Consider the following 19,421-nt stretch of genomic DNA (forward strand, 5'->3'; position numbering starts at 1 on the left):
GAGTCTCTGAAAGTCAGCCTTCCAGTACGAATGTTTAAATACAGTATAAATTAAGGTTCATGTGCAGCAGTGGGAAAACACTCTTGCTGTATAATGCAGATAGTACAACAGATACACTCTGCTGGTCTCATGCCTTAGGGAACACCGCTCTGCAGTGACTTATTTCCCGTGACGCTGTCAGCAGTGGTGGTTCAACATCTCCACAGCTTTTGTGCAAGAGAGCGCAAATTGGGCAGCTGTGAGGCACCTTGCCCAAAGGGGTATCCTGAGAAGCTGCCAAATGCTCTCGATAACCTCTCCCAGCATTTGGGACAGACCCAACACCCAAGAGTGGCTCCAATGGCAACTCCAAAAGCAGACAGGACTCCAGTCGTGCCGCTTTCCCAGCTCACAGCAAACACTTTCCAACAGCTCACACGTTCTTCCCCTTTCCTCGCCATCACAAACCTAGGCTCTTTCAGCAATAATTTCCCAAAAAACCAAGAAACACCAAGAGCAGCCCACGGTTAGGACAACTCAGCGCAAGGCCAGTAGCTGCAGCTTCCGCTGCAATGGTTATTTATAGAAAGCAGAACAACTCCAGCAAAAGAAACTGAAACAAAACCCCAACGAGGACAGTGAGGAGTCCAGCATCTCCCTTCAGTGCAACAGAGAAGTTGAGCAGAGACTTGACCACACTCATTCTCATGGACTGGAGGCAATCCTTCCATAAAAAGCTGCTTTTGAGTCTGGCATTAAACCCTAGTTTCACTGGCACAGCTTGGATGAATTTCAACAGGAGCAGGAATTTAGGAATTTGTCCTAGTATCTATGGGATCTGAGAGCAATAGGAGGGCAGGGGCCGTCCAGAGGTACCTCAAGCCATACAGTCGTCTTCACCGTTTTCAGTGGACTTCAGGCCTGATCTCTATTTCAAGTATGCCTTCAGGGGCCTTTTAAACATCTGTTGCTGTGTTTTAGTTGAAATATATTTTTCCTGAGGTGAATATGTATGTAAATAACCCGGGGCAGACATCACATGCTGAATACAGCACCCTCCATCCAATCCCCCCCCTTTGATTTCAACAGGGGTTATGTGAACAGAAAGGACTGTAGCAACAGCCTCATGATATTTTATTGCATTTCTGGTGATGAGATAATGTAGCAAATACGCCGTTTGTGTTTGTTAGAAAAAAATATAAGTGCATCATTCCTAAACTGCGGAGATGCACAGCTTTCAGGATCAACTCCAAAAGCTTTAACAGCCCACCTAAAGTCTGGCAGGCTGCTGCTTACAGGGAATGTGTCATTTTTTGGCAATTAGAACAGAAAGGTCTTTGTAATTATCAAGATAAAAACCTGGGAGCAAAGAAAAAAAACCACCACCAAAAAAAAACCAACCCACCTTAAGGAAAAACCACATTTTCAACAGAATAAGGGAAAACTCATCCCCCGAATGGAACAGGGCTGGGCTGCACTGGGGAGGAGGCAGGTCCAGAGGCTGACAAAGCACCGCCAACACCAAGAGCTCCAAATCTCATTTTAGGTACTTGTTTTCATGTGGGTGGCCAGGCAAGCGAACAAGTGCTCTCTGTCAAAGGACCAGTGGGAAAGGTTTCAGAAGAAGCCAATGGAACAGTTTTATCTTGGTCCCACATACTCAAAGGCTTTCACTCGCAGCAAAACACACCATGGGAAAAGCTGTTCAAGCAGTTTAATATCAAACCACACTTGTGTGGCTTCGTTGCGCTCTATGGAGGAGTGCTGGCCAGCCAAATTTATAGTCTCCAATTTATTGTTACCAAAGACCCTCAGCTGGGCTGGCTTTCTTAGGACACACTACAGTGCACACACCAGAGATGCTGCACGGCTGCTATGGCTTTTTGGAGACGTACGACAGTCAAGAAGCCCCAGCCAGAGGTGAAAGTGGCCCAAAAGACATCAAACACCACCCGCTACCACCCTCGGATTGCATCCTTGTGAGCCACCATCAATTCCAACAAAGACAAAGGAAATTAATGTCATCCAGGAACGCCATTTCCAAAACCCAAATTTGTAGCTTCTGGAATTTGTCAGAGGTTTTTCCAGTAAAAACAATCTGCTTTCCACAGGCAGCTCTGTGGACGCAGCTATGCCAAGTTTCTGTCAAACAACTGTTTTAATGAAATTTTAAGTCCGAGTCCAAATTTTTGCTCAGACTGCAAGGAGAGCCACTGCAGCGCAGACTAAAAGCCTGTTTAGCTTCACACCCTGCCTCCACATCTTTTCCTATCTGGTAAGTCCTCGCTGTGAGGACCTGCTTTTAAATGGCTTTGTGGAGGCATGAGACTGATGGGGGGCTTCTTCTAGGTGCTCTGTGCATCACCCCGGCTTGCCGAGCCCCAGGAGCGATGTGCCATCCACCCCCCCAAGACCAGTGGCCAACAGCAAGCTTCTGGAGGAGAGCAAAAAGGCAGGGTTTTTGGCTATCAAGGCATAGAAATCTTGCATTATGGATTTGAAGGAGTTAAAGCTGAATTTGAGTATGCAAAATCATAACACTCTCAATTAAAACACTAACCAATTCCTTTTTTGTTTGGTTGTTTTACATGCATGGTCCAGTTCACCACAAAGCTATTTTCCGGAATGGTTAAACACAGATTTAAAATATGTAGGAGACAGCCTGTCTCGGTACTATCTTAACCTTGTAGCAATTTCTTTTGGAAATTAAAGGAATCAATACGAATTAACAGGCTTACGAGCTAACAACAAAGAAGAAATGAACAAGCAGAGAAGACCCCACGGCCGGTTCGGACCGAAGGAGCGGGCAGATCTCAGGCACTCGGTTGATGGCAGAGTGATGCTCAGGCAGAGCCTTCCCGAGGCCGAGTGCCCAGTTTGAGCCACCACAGGAGGCTCCACCACTTGGGAACTGATGAGCAGCCAACTCTGAGAGGCCATGCTGCAGCACCTCGAGCTTCACACCCAAGACATCAGGCACTTTTGAAAGCCATGGATGTAAAATCTGAAGACCCTTATTAAGTAGGAGCAAAGTGAGCAAAACACTCAACTTTACCCCTCTGGACATTAAGCATTAAAGAAGTTTATCTATAAAGTACCAGCAGAAGGAGGAGACAAGAGGAAGAGGAGACCAGGTGAGAAGTTTGCATCCTTGACCATCATTATGCCCTGTGCAGGGGAGGGGAGGGGGCCAGACTGACCTTCAGACACCAGACTGAGGTGGTGGGCTCAGTAGCTCCTCTACCAAATGAACCAAACTTTAAGCGATAAAGTAAGAAAAAAAAAATCCAAGTATTTACTAGGCAATTTTCTCTCTGCACATTTTAATCGTACTGTAATACAATGAACCACTTCTGCTAATAACTGTTCTTCTTCAGATGACTATATAGATGACTCCTCAAGATGTGAGCCTCACTGGGATACATCCTTTCTCTGATTGATGTCTCATCTCATTCCAGATAAGACAACCACCCAGTACAACTCACGCCATTTCATTCTGCCCCATTTTTCTACCAAGGTACTCAAATGTACTGGCAGTCAGTATATTTAAGTGTTCTGCATAAGGAGCAGATGTAGCTCCCACTTATCCAAGCACGGAGAGAGGAGCAGAGCAATGCACTGCAGCTCATACACAGTTCCGCAGAACGATGCTCTGTGTACCTGAATCAAGCAAAAAGGCAACGGAAAATGACGTTAAGTATTGGGCAGGGACATGGATGTACTTCCAGTACTGCAAAAGCCCAGTAAGACCTTGTCTCTATCTTCTTCTATCAGTTTTCAGGCAAGCATACAGCTGAACAAAGCCTTTTTCCTTTGCTTTTACTCAAAAGCGATGCTACAACTCTTGCTCACTGGTGACGCAAAACTCAACCATGTGCTTGCAGTGTATCTGCCCCAGAAAAGGCTGTTTTACAGCTCTCAGACTGCTGCCGTGGTGTACAAAGCTGGGCCATGACCACTTGTGATCATCCAAAGAGGGTTTTTGTGGTTTAAGTTCCTCACCCAAGGCTCTTTGGGACAATGCTGCAGCGGTGTAGGAACATCCCAGAGTCTGAGATTCATTTCAGCCTCAGGGACTCCCCAGTGGTACAGAAGTTGGCTGCTCTGCTCGCTGCTCCTGATGCATGGGCCAAGTTGCTGGCAGACAGAAGATGAGAGGAGAGGACAGAGGGGATTTTTTTTTTGGTTGGGTGGGTTTTTTGCCTATGCACAGCTGGTAAATTTTCCCTGGGCAATTCCAGAGCACCCCTCCAACTTCTCTAACCTTCGCCAAATGTCTGACAGAGCCAGGAAGCCACGATGGGGTTTCTGGAGGATGCAGAAGCCAGATGCAGCAGGCAAACACCACGTATCTCCCAAGGAGTCAAACACATCGTAGGCAAGAAGAAAAAAGGACAAGCTGGTGCTGCAGCACTTCTTCCCTCTTGCTCTGAACTTTGCAAACCTTCAAGCAACCGAAGTAGAGGGATTCTAGAAATAGCATTATAAAATTAAGAAGCTGCAAATGAACAAACAGCCTGTCCTTATTATGGCTCGTACATCAGCATCCTGCCGCACCGAGTCTGAGGGCAGCTCCCACAAAGCCAGCCCAGACGCTGCAGCCGGCCAGCACGGGTTGTCGTAATTAGAAGCATCAGAACCTCTTGATGTTGCAGAATGTGGGTCGGCACACAATGGCATGGTGCCAGCACGGGATGGAGGCGTCATCCGTCGCGATGCTACCCAGGGCTGCGAGCTGAGAACAACTCATGCTGTTGCAGTGACTGGACTGCAGCAAGGTGGGAAGAAAGCTAAATATATACCCCTTTAAAAAGCAGCAAGCAACTAGTCTTGTTTAGCATGTATCTGTTGAAAGGCACAGAGAGCCTCTAACTAGAGAAAGAAAAATACAACCTAGCACACCATCCTCGAAACATTACCAACATGCAATGTACCCACAGCTGCTTATACTGCAGCAGCATCAGAAGGAGATCTGTTACTGCAAGAGGTCGCATCTACCCCGATGCACCCTGCTGCTATTGCAGAGACCCAGCAGCACCAGTCCGGAGAACACCTACATGAGCAGAGCCCCAGGCTCACTTCAGAAATCAGGGCATCCAGGCTGAAAATTATCCCAGTGCAAAATAGGCAAAAGTTGGGAGCAAAAAAGTGCCAGAAATTAGTCTTCCAGCTGCTTGCAGGAAGACTAGCCTTGCCTCACCCTCCCAATCAATCAATAAATAAATAAGTAACCAAAAAGAAACAACAACAACAAACAACCCCCTTAACCCTCCTGCTCCTGTTTCTCACAGGTTATAAGCCCAGCAACGTGCCTCTCCATCGGGTGTCGGATAGAGCGGCCGCCCCAGCGCCACTGGCCGAGCGCCAGCCCAGTCCCTCTGTGCTCGCAGACAGCTTTGACAGGGCTGTGGTTGGAGCTCAGCCACCGCTCGGCAGAGCTCCCTAGAGTGCAACTGCACCGCAGGATGGAGGAAGAAAAATATCGTAGCAGCAAAGCCTGAGCTGCATTATCAAAGGAAGCCAAACCAACCAAGCGAAAAACCAGCCACAGACATTCCTGCCAGCCCGACAGCAGAAGGAGTGAAAATGCTTGTGGTCTCTAAGCTCCTGAGCCGCAGGGCGAGCTTTCGTTATCTCTCAGGCTGACCTGTGCAAGGATAGTTGGGTGCGATTTGCACTCAGATCTCAGGATGCCCCAAGCTGCAGAGGGACCTGCCCCACTTCCAGCCGGGCTCCCCCAGCACCAGCTCTGCACTCTCTCGGGCAGGGATGGGGCATGGAAAAGAACCAGGACTCTGCTCCTAAACAACTTGAATATCAAATAGGCCCCTGCCCTGTAAGGACAAAACAGCAGCTAAAGCTGGAGTGCAACATCTAATCGAATTTAACTGAGACTTAAGAGTAAAAAAAATCCCCTAGAATTGTGTTTCTCCTACCAAGGCTTCTCCTCGGGCTCCCTCCCACAAAGGCAGGTGTTCCAGCAATAGGAAAGGTAAGAGGCTGGGGCTTTTTTTCCTTGAGAAAAATAATCCCAGCAAGATAATCACAACGCACTCAGAGTGTACCCCTCCACAATACACGGTGCCTTTGCCAGTCCTCAAGTCATTTCTGTACTTGTAGGAACGGTGGAAGCCACTGCCAGAAGCCATTTTAGATCAAAACCAAGATCTGGGAACACTGCATAAATGGATGAGTTTTTTTATTGTCAGGCCAGGCAGTGCTGCTCACACCTGGGTCTTCCCAGATTTAGCATTTGAGCATCGTCAAATAGTGGGTAAGGGATGCATCACCAAGATACCTCACAGGTCTCTTGTCTTTACTATAAAAGGCTTTTTGCATGATGTAGGCAGACAATAACTCTTCCTAACAGCTATTACAAGAAGATTAAAAATATAAAGTCACCTCGAGGACGAGCATAAGTATTCATGAACCCTTTGGCCTACGCTCAGTATTATTTCAGATTTGGGGAACACAGCAGAGCCTTCCTACTCAAAGGCTAGTATCGCACGCAGGGAGCCCTATGAACCCTTCCAGTACTTCTGTTTTGGGCACCTCTTACAATGCTTGAACACATCACCCAGCTGCTCAGAGCCTCGCACGCTGTTTTCACACCACCGTCACGCCGTCGAACCACACCTCCCAGTGACACCCAGTTAAAGAAGCAATATCAGGAGGGATCTCAGGGACCAGTACTCACCAGTTTGCTAATACTGAAGTAGTGGCTCTGGAAATTATGGCCGCCAGACCCTCTGTGAAGACTGGTTTTACAAAGATACAAAACACCCTGGGTACTCTGCAGGACTGGACCCTAAAAACCAGTTTCAGTTCATCTTCTTGCTCCCTGGATGGTACAGCATGTTCTGGCCGCTCAGCTGTCTTGGTCTACAAAGTCTACCCCAGCTTACTAGGAAGGTTTACTCTACACTGTATGGGAGACAATATCCTTTCACTCATCTTCACAGAGGATATTAGTCACTTAGGCAGAAAAAGAAAATCCACCACTTTGGCACTAAAACCCAGTATTTTTGTATTACAAGTAACCTAGCATCTCACAGAGCAGATAAGCAAGTTCTGTTTCGATGCAGACGGACTGTCTATGCAGAGGAAATCAATGGGTAGAAATTGGCATTTTTGTAGCTTTAGAAACTCGGAAGAGTCTGGGGAACAGACAAACTATTGACTTCCCTGCATCATCTCAACTGTACTCATTAAATAAGATCCCACACGTAGTAAAAACTCTACCATATGCGTGCAGAAGAACAAAGATTTTCAGAGCCTTTTATAAATGAAACCTCCTTTGTGGCTAAAAAAAAAAAGTATCATGCTGAAACTAAAATATCACAGAGGCTGCAGCTGCACAAACAAATAAATGGTGTTTACCAGCAAAGGTATTTACTTACTGACAGTCAAGAAACGTTGGCTTGTAATAAAACGGTGGCATTTTAGATTCATATTTTGCTTTTGCTACATTGTTTCCATTCGAGGCCATAAACTGCGAAAAGAAGAGAAAAAACAGAAAGAATTAAAAAGTGTTAACAGTATTTTCCTTTATCCTCTTTTGTTTCTAGAGAGTAATAAAATTATTGGGATGGGGCCTCTGTTCACTCACTGAGGTTTCCCCAGGACTGTGCACAGAAGGGATGCTGTAAAGGCTTTGCCTGCACACCAGGGCTCCAAAATTAATATTGATTATTATTGCCAGGGCTCCCCCCAACTTAATATGACGCTGGGGACAAGTTCATGTCCCAGTCACACGTGCATTATCCGCGCTGGTCCCACGGGAGCAGAAGGCAGCACGCAGTGGCATTGCCCACTCACAGGCATGGGAACGAGATGGCTCCCAGGGAATCCAGCACAGAAATTAGGCAAGCAGAGGGCAAAACCCAACACTAACTTTAAGTCTCCGTGTGTTATAGCTCCAGCAAGGTAATAGTCTCCGATGATACCCCCTTTGCTTTGGATCACATCACTTGTTCCGAAAGGATAATTTTATTTTTGCAAAGCCATGCCAACAACCTCAGAAAGCAGCTTGAAGTATTAAAAATAAATGAATTAAAAAAAAAAAATTCTATCCACCCTGACAGCCCTCTTTTCTTTCTGATCTCTTATAAAAATGGCTAGTTGAGAACACTGCAAACAAAACCACATATTTCCCTATTCATAAATTTTATTTAATGAAAATCACTTTATAAGTGTAAAAAACCCATCCTTTTCCAGGCAGCCATGCCAAATATGTTTTGTCTTGTATCAAATGCCAAGCATACAAGCAGCTAAGCTTTTCTTCCGCCCCCCCCCAAGATTTTTTTTTCATTATTTTCATGTTTTTAAGCTTCTTGAGTTTACATATTCAATCTATTCTCAAAAAAAAAAAATCAGGGAAAGGAAAACCCATGCAACACAAAGGCTTATTTTCCTCATAAAACACATGACTGCATGAGCTGTGGCTTTCAGAAAAACCTCAAATCTACAACATACAAGGTAAAGATCAATGACTGGTAGTGTTCTTCATGCCTTTAAAGACACCAATAGTGAAAGCATATAGGTTTCCTGGGTAGGCTTGCCTGTAGCAACATTACCCAAACCTAGGCAGGTGTGTTGCATAAATAGAGAGAATTTATACTGCGAGGGTTCAGTTCTTCAAGGTGTGAGCTTAAGAGTCTTCAACGCTAAGTGGAACAAAGCCAGAAACAGCCAAGCTGGGCAGGGGTGGTAGACTAGAGGTCTAGCCTACCGTCTAGTCTAGGCAAGAGGTGACGTGAGAAACAGTAGGCAATTCGTTTAAAATTAGTAATTTCTACATACTCTATTTAATTGATATTTTTATAGCTGTGGGGGAAACCCTCACAACTTCTTCATGAAATGGCTATTCCATCTTCCATCAGCATCACGGACCTCATTCCCACATTCAGGAATTATCTAGACATGCTTTCTGAAATCGCATTTGTTGTGGCATCTTGAGAACGGACGCTGTTTTACAGCTTTGCTGGTAAAATGCAGCGACCCAAATTCACTGGTACTTCAAGTCTCAGACGCACGTACCTCCACTTGAGCATCATCCCAGTCATCCAGACGGACCGACTTCACTTTGCTGACTTGGGGAATATTGCGATGGATTCCTGAACAATTCAAGCAGATGAAGATCCCTAGGCTGTGGGATGCCCAGTCCGGGTCTGAAAGCAAGAAGGAAAGAGAGAATTGCACTTGGCTGGTCTATCGGGTTCAGCGCAGGAGGAAGGAGAGATGGGGCAGGACAGGGCATGGCAGGGGAGTTCAGGAGTCACCAGGTCAGAGTTCCCTGATTTTAAAGGCACCAAATAAATAACCAAGCAAAATACAGCTATGTGTTGATTTATATTGATAGTTATACCAATTACACTAACAATTAACAGATTTGCAATCTCAGGTGCAGCAGTTACTCACAAAAACCCAATATACAGACAACTGTATATGCCTGAGACCTCCAAAACTCAGTCCACGCTCACACGAAGAGAAGAGGTGAATGTCCATCTTTCACCAGCAAATCCCACCCAACGAGCCGCAGGGAACAGAAATCACACAATTAAAACAAACAGCTCAGGGAAACCGCTATGCTGCTCCCTTGCCTTCCCCCCCCCGCAGTGGGAGTGCTCCACAGAGAGACTTTCCTCCCACAGCTACGGCTGCCCAGCAGCACAGCCCTCTGTGCCAAGAGGTTTCCAGCCCTTGCCTTAATGGAAAAATGCTGCCAGTGGCAGCTCTGTACTTTCTCTGAGCAAAACCACGCGCTGTTTACAGCCCCGAGCTGATGCCTCACACAAAGCACTTTCAACACAAGTCCTTTGCCTCCAAATTCCTCCTCGGGAGAGGCACTGCCCAAAGCATGGAGAGACAGAGAGGAACCGGAGGAGGGCAGGGGCCGGGGGCAGGACACATCCACCAGTGTCCCTGGTGCTGCCTCGCTAATAAAGCTGATACAGGGATCTTTGTTTGAACTCTGACTAGCAAATGTCAGCGCCTGCTATTCCAGCTGCGCCCCAGCAGAAAGAGCTTCCTTCCAAGTCACCGAGTCAGCCACTAAATCCTCCACCTCCCCTCGACAGAGGTCCCCTCACCCCATCCTCCCCCAAACCTGCATGGGTGGGAGCACCCCGGCCACCCATCGCATCGGGCTGTCAAGGGGTCTTCCCTTCTCACAAACTGTCATAATTTGTTTATTCCCCCACAGTAATTATGCTAAACACTCACTCCTCACAGCACAGCAATTATTTATAAAAAGCAAGGGAACGTGCTTTCTCCTCCTTATACATATTTAATGGACTGGCTGTGTCAGTGCAGCAGGAGCAGGCTAGCGTGGGGCAACGCAGCCCCTCTGCATGGGGCATCGAGGTCTGCTACCGGCCCCTGCCCAGGGGGATGGCCACCAACTTCCCCCAACACACCCTAGAGGAGATTAATTCGGTTCCCCAGAGGTGGTTGTGTTCAGATATAAACCCATGAGCAAAATGAGCAGCCTCATCGGACGTGACTGGGTGCCCACCCAGGAGAGGGGAGCAAATTCCCAAGCTGTTGCAAGTCCCATCAGCCGCTGCTCCCTTGGCACAGAGCTGGGACCAGCAGCCAAAAATAAAGGTGTATTTTTTCTATTTCACATGATGTCCCACCCTCATGTGAGACCCTGATGACTACAGCTCAGGCCTGGCAAATATAAAACCAGGCAAGTCGATTTAAGCACACCGCAGCAGCAACCAAGTGCTGCCCACACCCAGCAATGCCAGTGAGGGCACAGGGTGCTGTGCCCCACCGGCCCCAATCCCTGCACTCTCACCCGGGTCCTCCCACGATGACCGGGTGACTCGGCTTCACATCACACCCGAGGTCAGGCACCCCCACTTATTCTGACCGCAAAGATTGCTGCCAGTTGTTGGTTATAGGTTGGCAACAAGAATCAAGAGTTTTGCATGTTCACGCATGTTTCTGTGCTTTAACTCTTTGTGCTGTCCTCTCCCATCTCCAAACACGTGGCTGTAATCAAGGTCTGGGACCTGCCAAACTTCCTACCACAAAAATAGTCCAAGGTGCAGCACTGCTGCCCTGTGGTAGCCCAGGACCATGCAACGAAACGATGCGAGTCAGGTAAAGAGAAAGCATCAGGGTCTCTTGTTGATGCTCTTGTGGTGTTGATCCACACAGAGGATCAGGCATGAGGAAGGGCAAGAGGGTCCAGAGGATGAGGTGGCCACAGAGCAGCAGCAGTGGTGAGGAAGAGGAAGCCATGGCAGTGACGTTTGGAGTCAGGAGCTAACCGACTCCCTGTGCTCAGTGCAGCCGCTCCACGATAACCGTGCTTCAGGCCTTCCCGGTGTAATGAAATCTGATCAAAGCAGTGCCCGACTCAGGGAAATGGGTATCAAAGTATGCATTGGCCTCCACAGGTTTTATTGGGAGCCCCAACACTTGTATTATGTTAACAGATTTATCTTAGGCACGCAGGTGGATTTCTTCATATTGTCTACAACTTCCTAGACTCAGGTTTCCAAAGTCCTCTCGAAGAAGTAACCCCTCCGCCGCCTGCACTGCTGTGTGCGACAGGACCAGGAGACATCACACCTTCCTCCAGCCAGGGATGAGGACACATTTGGGTGGAGGAACATCCTGCAAGAAGATCCTCAGACTCCGACAGAGGAGACTCCAGCTCCAGTGGACACTGAGCCAACTCATAGCCAAGCCGTCTCTTCTTGATGTCGGTAAACAGCACCTCAAGCAATGGGTTTCAATCACAACTGGGGCTTTAAAGCAGTCTCCTCACACCAACAGTATTTTCTTTAGACCAGACTCTTAAACATGCTTCCCCCCGCTCCACACCATGTCAAGCCATGTCTAATTAAGAAAGCAAAAGCTGGACTATATCACAGAATCATAGAATCATAGATGCAGGGTCACCCATGCATGGTTTCCAGAAGATGACAGTACTTCAGACGAGCAGACAGAGACAACAGGGTCAGTGGTGACCCAACCCTTGGAAGGGATGCTCTCAGCTTGTTCAATGAAACTACACACACCTGCTAGCTATCTCCTCCTGGTCACCTTCCTTTCAGTGTTTCCTCTCTTGCCTAGACCCAAGTTCCGTGTCCATCCAACAGCAACAGCACCCCGCACAGCAAACTTCGAGGAGCACCATGACAGAGCTGCACATTTCACTTGACTCATCAGACCCGATACCAGCAGTTCACATTGCTGCCATATATTAATAGCAACTTCCTCTTCATTGCTCTTCTGGTTTTAAAAATACCTTATCTCTTAAATCCAAAATCATACGGCAAGGTCAGATGGAAGAGTTGTAGATGGTCCACTGGTTGTGTGCTGCTTTTCTGTGATGGCCACAGCCCAGAACTACACAAATTTGGCAATTGTTTTCAGTGCCAAAGGGAACACCAAGCAGGAGGAGAGTTCAAAGGCCTCAGGCGCTGAGTTAGCCCCATCCAAAAAATTGCTAAGTAGTGAAATCCCCCAGAACCAACTGGTCTACCAGGGGAAGTTCCTCTGAAATGTCACTATTACAACAATTTATTAGAGACGTCTCATGGCTTTTGCTCTCCTGGCTGAAGACATTGGACTGAGAAAGCAAGCCAGCCCGGGCCTTTCCTGGACTTCAGTTGAAAGCCAGAAGGAATTTCTAAGCATCGTCTGCAAGCCAGAGGGTTACGGACCCACACGAGCCCCGGGGCTGGTGCAACCCTGTGATGCTCCATGCCACCGCTCTGCCCGTGGACAGGAAGGAGGAGGGTGGAGGATTCCCTGACTCTATCTTCTGGAGGGCTCTGCCATCGCCGCTTCCCCTTCTCACCCACTCCCTACACTTGTGACACCATTTTCGAAGAAACCTAGCTACGAGACGGCTACACCCACACATCTTCTGCAGGAACCGGTGACAGATCCCCAGGCAGATGTCTGCTGGCCGGGGCGAGCACGCACTTCTGCAGGGATGCTTTTCCAAAGCCCTTTTGTAAGGTTTGGCGCTGTGGCTACGGCGCTCCCCAAGCACATCACAGTCCCTCTCTCTTCATTTCTGCTCTCCAGCACAAACGACGTGAAAAATTCTCAGCTCAGGAACACGGCAGATAATGCCAGCAATCTCCAACCTCAGCATTACCACAGACTCCAACCCTTCAAATGCCTGCGCCATTGTTTTGAGATAAGACAACATCTTATCAAGCAAGCGAATAAATTCGCATAAGCATCTTCATACAAGACAAGTCAGTTTTGGGGCAGCACCATTAGTTTAGTGAACCAGTGTCCCCAGGCTGCACGACTGGCAAGCTGAGGTCTCCATAGCTAGGTGAAGTCCACCTTGCTGCTATACACTTCAACAGCTGGAACACGTTCTCCATGCCGGACATTACTGGGGAGTTCAGTAATTTTATTTAAGCCATTTTATCTGGGCAGGATCCAAAAAAGTGCACTGAAATGGCAATATATCATAATCTGGACCTTTGGGGCACTGCCCAAAAGAGATGATTTTTTTCCTAAGCCTCCGGAGTTTCAAGCAAACAGCAGTGAAGCCTAAGGAAAACCCTCTGGCATGCTTAAGTTCGACACAAGTGACTTTATTCCGTTATTTCAAGTTAAAAGGAATAAAGACTAACAAGGAGCAAGGGGAATATTAAATCTGCTCTAAGTGCAGAAAGTCTCTTATCCTGCAGCATCATTGCTCCAGAACAACCGATGCCAGCTCTAGAAGGCTTTCACTGCCCAATGTGGTAGAGATTTCTGGTCACTTATAAACAGATTATAAAGACTTTAAAAATAAAAACTTTTAAAATTAAGTTGCACGAAGTTAAGTAAACAAAGCTAAACTAAACTCAGGAGAAGGACATTGGGGTGGTATTTTCCCATCTCGTTCATATGAAAGGGAAGGCACAGACAGAGATTAGAGAAGCATCCAAAGTAAAACTAAAAGACTTGGGCAACACAGCTAAATTCAGAAATTAACTTCCCCACCCAGCCCCTTTTGCCACCAAAAGCCCCAGGAAAACCCAGCACAGAGAACAATGAACTCTGCAGCTTGAACCCAACATTACTGAGCATAAGAACAGCCCACGGAGGGAAAAATAAAGGCTGGATCCAGAAAAATAATAAAGAAGAAGAACCAACATAAGACATTGGACAATTTATACAAACCAAAAGGAGAGTAGAGAAGGTTGGAAGTGGAATGGCAGTGGAATTTTTTTTTTTAATAAATAATCAATATTTCCTGTATCCAGAATACAAACATAGGGTTCCAGTTTGAAAATCCCTAGATGCGATCAACCCAAGTAAAATCACATGAAGTAGAGCGGTAGCAGGCTCAAAGTAGCCACGAGACAAGAGCTAGAACTCAGAGTCCCAAAACTTACTCAGATGCCCCTGCTCCACCTTTTGCCTTAAACCCCAGTTATCACTACGTACAGCACAGTGTATTGCTGACCAAGACAAATACCTGCGAGAACGTGGCTGATGCACAGCAATACCCCATTAACGCATCCTCCAGCACACAAACGATGGCCTGACCCTTCATTAGCTGCCTGGCTGCATCCCCGTGACACCAGCTGGGTGGGAGCCAGTGTTTTGTTGGGATGGAGATTCAACAGATTTTTCTGATCTCTCTCCCGTTTGAGGTGATAAAGACTAATGAGAGGGGAGAGGAGGACTTCCCGAGGTAGGCAAAACCTTTTTTACCCTGCACTAGGAAGGTAACGCATGCCCTAGGATATGGGATATAATCACAGGGATTTTAGTGCAAACACCACAAGCAAAAAGCCTTTTCTGCTTGCCCCTCAGCTGCTGCTAAATTTCCTAAATGCCCCAGCCATGAGAACCTCGTGTGCAGCACTGAAGTTCTGTTGCTATTTACTTTGGGGAAAGATTAGGAGGTTAATAAACAGACCCTAGTCATGCGTTTTAAAAATAACAATAAAAGACATTAAAACTCAAGCCAAACAGCCTCCCACCAACACTCCTAAGTAGGAAAATTTTTCAGTGAAGGCACTAAACCTGCCAAAGCCTTTTTATTCAGCTGGCAGGTCTCAGCAGCCCCCTCTGCTTGCTGTCTGCAGCCCACGACTGTGCTGCAACCCAGGCATCAGAACCGGACAGAAAACACTGTCACGTTAAACCTCCTTTGTTTCAAAAAAGTTCTTTTCCCTGCAGAAAGTGGCATCGAGCTAAACACAACTGCTATGGGATTATTTTTTTTCCTTCTTACCCCTCCACTCTGCTTATGCCCAGAGAGAAGGGCTGGCAAATTCCCAGGGAAAAAAAAACAAACAATATTTAAATGAGAGGACAATGGAGGTGCCAGAACAAGTTTCCACTTTTAGCATGAAAATGAAAAGCCCGTTTCACGCCATTAGAGCGGCGAAGCTCTGGAACAGCTTTCCAGTAGGAGGTAGTGGGGGCAAGAGAGAGAACTAGCTGCGAGGCAGAGCCCCATCGCTCCACGGAGGGGATGGGGAGATGTCGCTGCAGATGACAGCACGAGGCAGGACCCGATGACTCAGTCGTCTTCCCAATCTGTGTTTTTAAGGCCAACGGTTGGATAGAGGAAGGAGAGGGTTGAGATCAAATCCTTTCAGTCCCCTCCTTAATCCTGAGCAAATCAAGCAATCCCCGGCACTCGTGTGTTTCCCTCTAATCACCACCCTCACTTCATGAAATCAAGGGAACAGAAAAGCTTCACCTGCTTTAGAAATAAGAAGATGCTGGGCCTGCAGGAAAGGTGTTTACAACCACCTCAGCCGCACACCACCCACCCTCAGGCTGTTATATATACTGTGACACCAAAATACCAAATCTGCTTGGCTTTGCAGCACAAAGCTCCAATACCAGACTCCCCTCCATCGCACACCTTCTGTTCTTCCTCCATCCCGCATCACCTCTGAGCCTCGAGCACAGAGGCCGATGTTACCCAGGGTCCGTGTCCCAGTAATCCACCCCAAATAAGAAAAAGGAAAACGATAAAAACAAGCCACGTAAACTGCTGCCGGAGGGTTTAAACTGCTGCCGGAGGGTTTAAACTGCAGGATCACTTTGATGGGATTTCCACTTCAGAGCCTCACTGTCCTTCTACAATGTAAAATGATTCTCGCTCTGTGGAAACACAAGCCTAAGTCATAGAAAAATAGGGTAAAGAGAGAAATACTCAAGGTCTTGTTATGCCCTGAGATAACCATCCATCTCATGATGTGAGGAAAGATTGCCTGAGACAAAGAATCATTTAGAAAAAAAAAAAAAAAAAAAAAAAAAGGCTGAACTGCCACATCAGTCTGGAAGAAAAAAATATTATTCAAATACATTGAGAGCCGTTACACACTAGCAATTAAGCGAGATTGCTCAGTTTGCACTTAAGACTGCATTTACCATGCTGTCTTCACTGTGAAAACACATCTTTAAACCCACCAAAACAAACACACTGCAAACCAACATCTAGGACCCTGACTCCCACACAAAGTGTGTAGTGACAGGGGACCCGATGCCCCAGATAATGACTTCATTACAGTGGCTCCTAGCCCACAATGCAGTCTCAAAGATGTAGCAAAAGCAATCTCATTAGTCGTTACAGATGGATGACACTTTTGCAACTGAAACATTTTTTATTCAAAACAACCTTTCATTGAAAATTAAGGTTTTGTAAAGATGCAATTAATAAAAACCTAACTAGAAGCTTTAAAATAAAATAAAAAACCTACAAGTTAAATTTGTAACCTCTCAGGTTTTTTCCACCCTGATTTTCAGTTTCTAGTTTAGCATCCTTTCTGCATTCCCAGCTGTTGTGGCCAGGGCCACCATAAGCTTGTTCTCCCTACCTGAGACATGCCCTCAAAATCTGGGAGGATTTTTTAGAAGCTCTGCTTTTGCATGAGAGATTTTTCTGCCAGAAATACACACTGGTCCTGGGAAGACACGGATCTGACCTTCCTGAGCATCACATTCGATGCCACGTTCCACCCAGCTGCAAGTGCACAAACCAGGGGAACACACATCTTGAACGTAGCAGTCTTGCTTGTAGAACTTGGCCACTTACCATCCTCAATCACGATTAAGTGGCAAATTCTGGCCCAGACCCAGGCAATCAGCAGGTTTTGCCCAGATCTCCCCAAGCAGATGCGATGACCCTGCAGGGGATGAAGTTACTTACACAGCCTAGGAGGAGAAGCACTGCCTCCCCTGATGCTCCCTGTCCACCCTGGGGTTTGATTTTTTGCACGGTCACAGCTTAGCCACAACGATGCCAAGCTATGAGCTCTTTTGCATCGGGAACCGAGGCTTTTGTTACACAAGCATGTAATACCTGGGACAGGCTGTCACTCCAGGGCTACGGCTACTGAGCCTCACCCAAATGCCAAAACGGTAACAAAAGAAAACAACCTTTTTTGACAGCAGGGAAGAAAAAAAAAACCCAAACTTTCACTCACTGATTTCTGAAACAAATATTTCCAAGAGCAAAATAAAACACAGTGAACTTCCAAATACACAAATTAAAGTGACTAATAGAGATTTTTCTCACGTTATATTTCTGACCCATCCTATTATTTGTTATCAGTATCCCTGAGCTAAATGGCTACCTCTTAACCTGGATCCTCTATTAACCGGGGATTTCAGGGAAAGGAACACACCCACCTGAGAAGCAGTAATAATAAATCGGGGATCTTGACCTTTTGCTTCCCCCCAGCTGTACCAGAGCAGCAGTATGACAATACACACATGTGGGAAAGCACAAGTACACCCTGCTTTCTTCATCTTCTGTTCATTCCCCACCCTCCCTCTTCTTTCATTCGCACTTTCTTTTCTCTGCTTTGGTACTTTCCCTGTGTCTAGCTGTCCTATAGCAAAGAACATACTTGCACCCCATTCTGGGGGCTCTCTGGACACTTATCCCACATTATCTCATACCCAGAAAGACCTGGCCTGCAACACCTGCCCAGGATGAATAACAGAATTCATCCTGAATATTTTATATATTATCTACAGACGCAAGTTATATATCCCAACTTATGTTAAGTAGCCCAGGGCATCTTGAGTTTATTGTCACTCCCAGGCGGACGAGCACATTACAGCACCACGAGTAGCTCTCGTTTGCCAAAGAAACTGAAGCAAAGTGATCGCTAAAGAAATTGGGTTGATAAACAGAGATCCAGTCCCAGGGAAGCAATGCCGTGACAGTTCAGAAGAGAGGCTGAATGGTATTAATATAGCACATCTTGTGTTACAAAAGACACTGGCCCAAATTCTTCTCTCCGAGTTTCAGAGTCACCAAGACATCTCTGCATGCAAATGTCACCAAAAGCAAAATACGGTTTGTTGTTTTACAAGCCCATTTGGAGCCTTTAACAACAACCCTCTTTCCCCGATGTGAGCTATTTTACTGACCTACAGCTTCATCCCCATCCTGCCCATGCTGAGAAACTTCCCATTTTGCAGAGGGGCTTTATATTATACACAGGGCAAGGGAGAATTACCCCCTTGATCTGGATGGCCCGGGCTTGTAAAGTCTTCTCTGGGAAGGGATAATTTAGACAGACACCTATTCGGTGAGCCCAAGCTGTGCTCAGCAAGATACCTAAAAGGTGGGTTGGTACAATTACACAGCAACGCCAGCCAGCAGATGGGTGGGAGCAGGCAGAGCAGCGCAGCGCTGCAAAGCAGTTCACACTAGGCAGAAAGTTCTTTGTCCTTTCCAGCCAGGTGCCGGGGGACACAACGCATCTGAAAGTGAACTGCAGTGTCCTGAGATGTAGATTAGGGACATAAAACCATTGGTAATGGTACGAGCTGGATGGTGGTATCCAACAGATCTTGAAATCCTAAATAAATCAATAGCCGGAAAAATAAGGTGCGGTTGAAGTGTTGGGTTTTCTTTAACCTATAGAATGACAGAGGCTGAAAAGGACATCCTTTCTCTACACCTCTTCAAAGCCACCCTGCCCAAGCTAATACAAATTTAGGTGTTTCTATATGGTGATTTTTTTTTTAAAAAAGGAAAGTTACTTGCTATGCAATTTTCTAAGATTCTTCTCAAAGGCGGGTCCCACACACCATACCCTGCCCAGCAAGAGCAAAGGCTTTCCCACGCTCACACCCCGACCGCAACAATTCGCCATCCAAAGGGCGAGGAAGATGCCCCCAGCTCAGATTTTCTTCCCCCTGCGCACGAAGAGGACTACGGACATTTCAGCCCCGTCCTCTGCACGGCGTTAAGCAGCGCGCAAGGCAGGCACCCACCGATGGCATGCTGGTCAAAGGTTGGTGGGCAGGATGCCCACGGCAATGCCTCTGGTTCCCCCCATCTGTTTGCTCACCGACAGAGCAGGAGCAGCGACAAAAGCCAGCCTGTTCGCGAGGGGACACGGAGGACAAGCCGCCTCCAGCAGCACGGGGCACCCCCCCGGGCAGAGCCCCCCAGCCGCCCGCTCGCTGCCGGGTTAACG

General features: G+C 47.0%; 1 protein-coding gene across 1 annotated transcript in view; it reads right to left on the bottom strand.

Annotated features, from left to right (window-relative positions):
• Window positions 1-19,421, bottom strand: part of ADAP1 (ArfGAP with dual PH domains 1) — a 71,513-nt gene that overhangs the window by 40,696 nt on the left and 11,396 nt on the right. Inside the window, 3 exon segments of the mRNA XM_009320061.1 lie at window positions 7,380-7,471; window positions 9,019-9,170; window positions 9,173-9,316. Coding sequence (XP_009318336.1) covers window positions 7,380-7,471; window positions 9,019-9,170; window positions 9,173-9,316 — 388 coding nt within the window.

This window comes from Pygoscelis adeliae, unplaced genomic scaffold (assembly GCF_000699105.1).
Source record: "Pygoscelis adeliae isolate BGI_AS28 unplaced genomic scaffold, ASM69910v1 Scaffold242, whole genome shotgun sequence".
NCBI classification, from domain to species: domain Eukaryota; kingdom Metazoa; phylum Chordata; class Aves; order Sphenisciformes; family Spheniscidae; genus Pygoscelis; species Pygoscelis adeliae.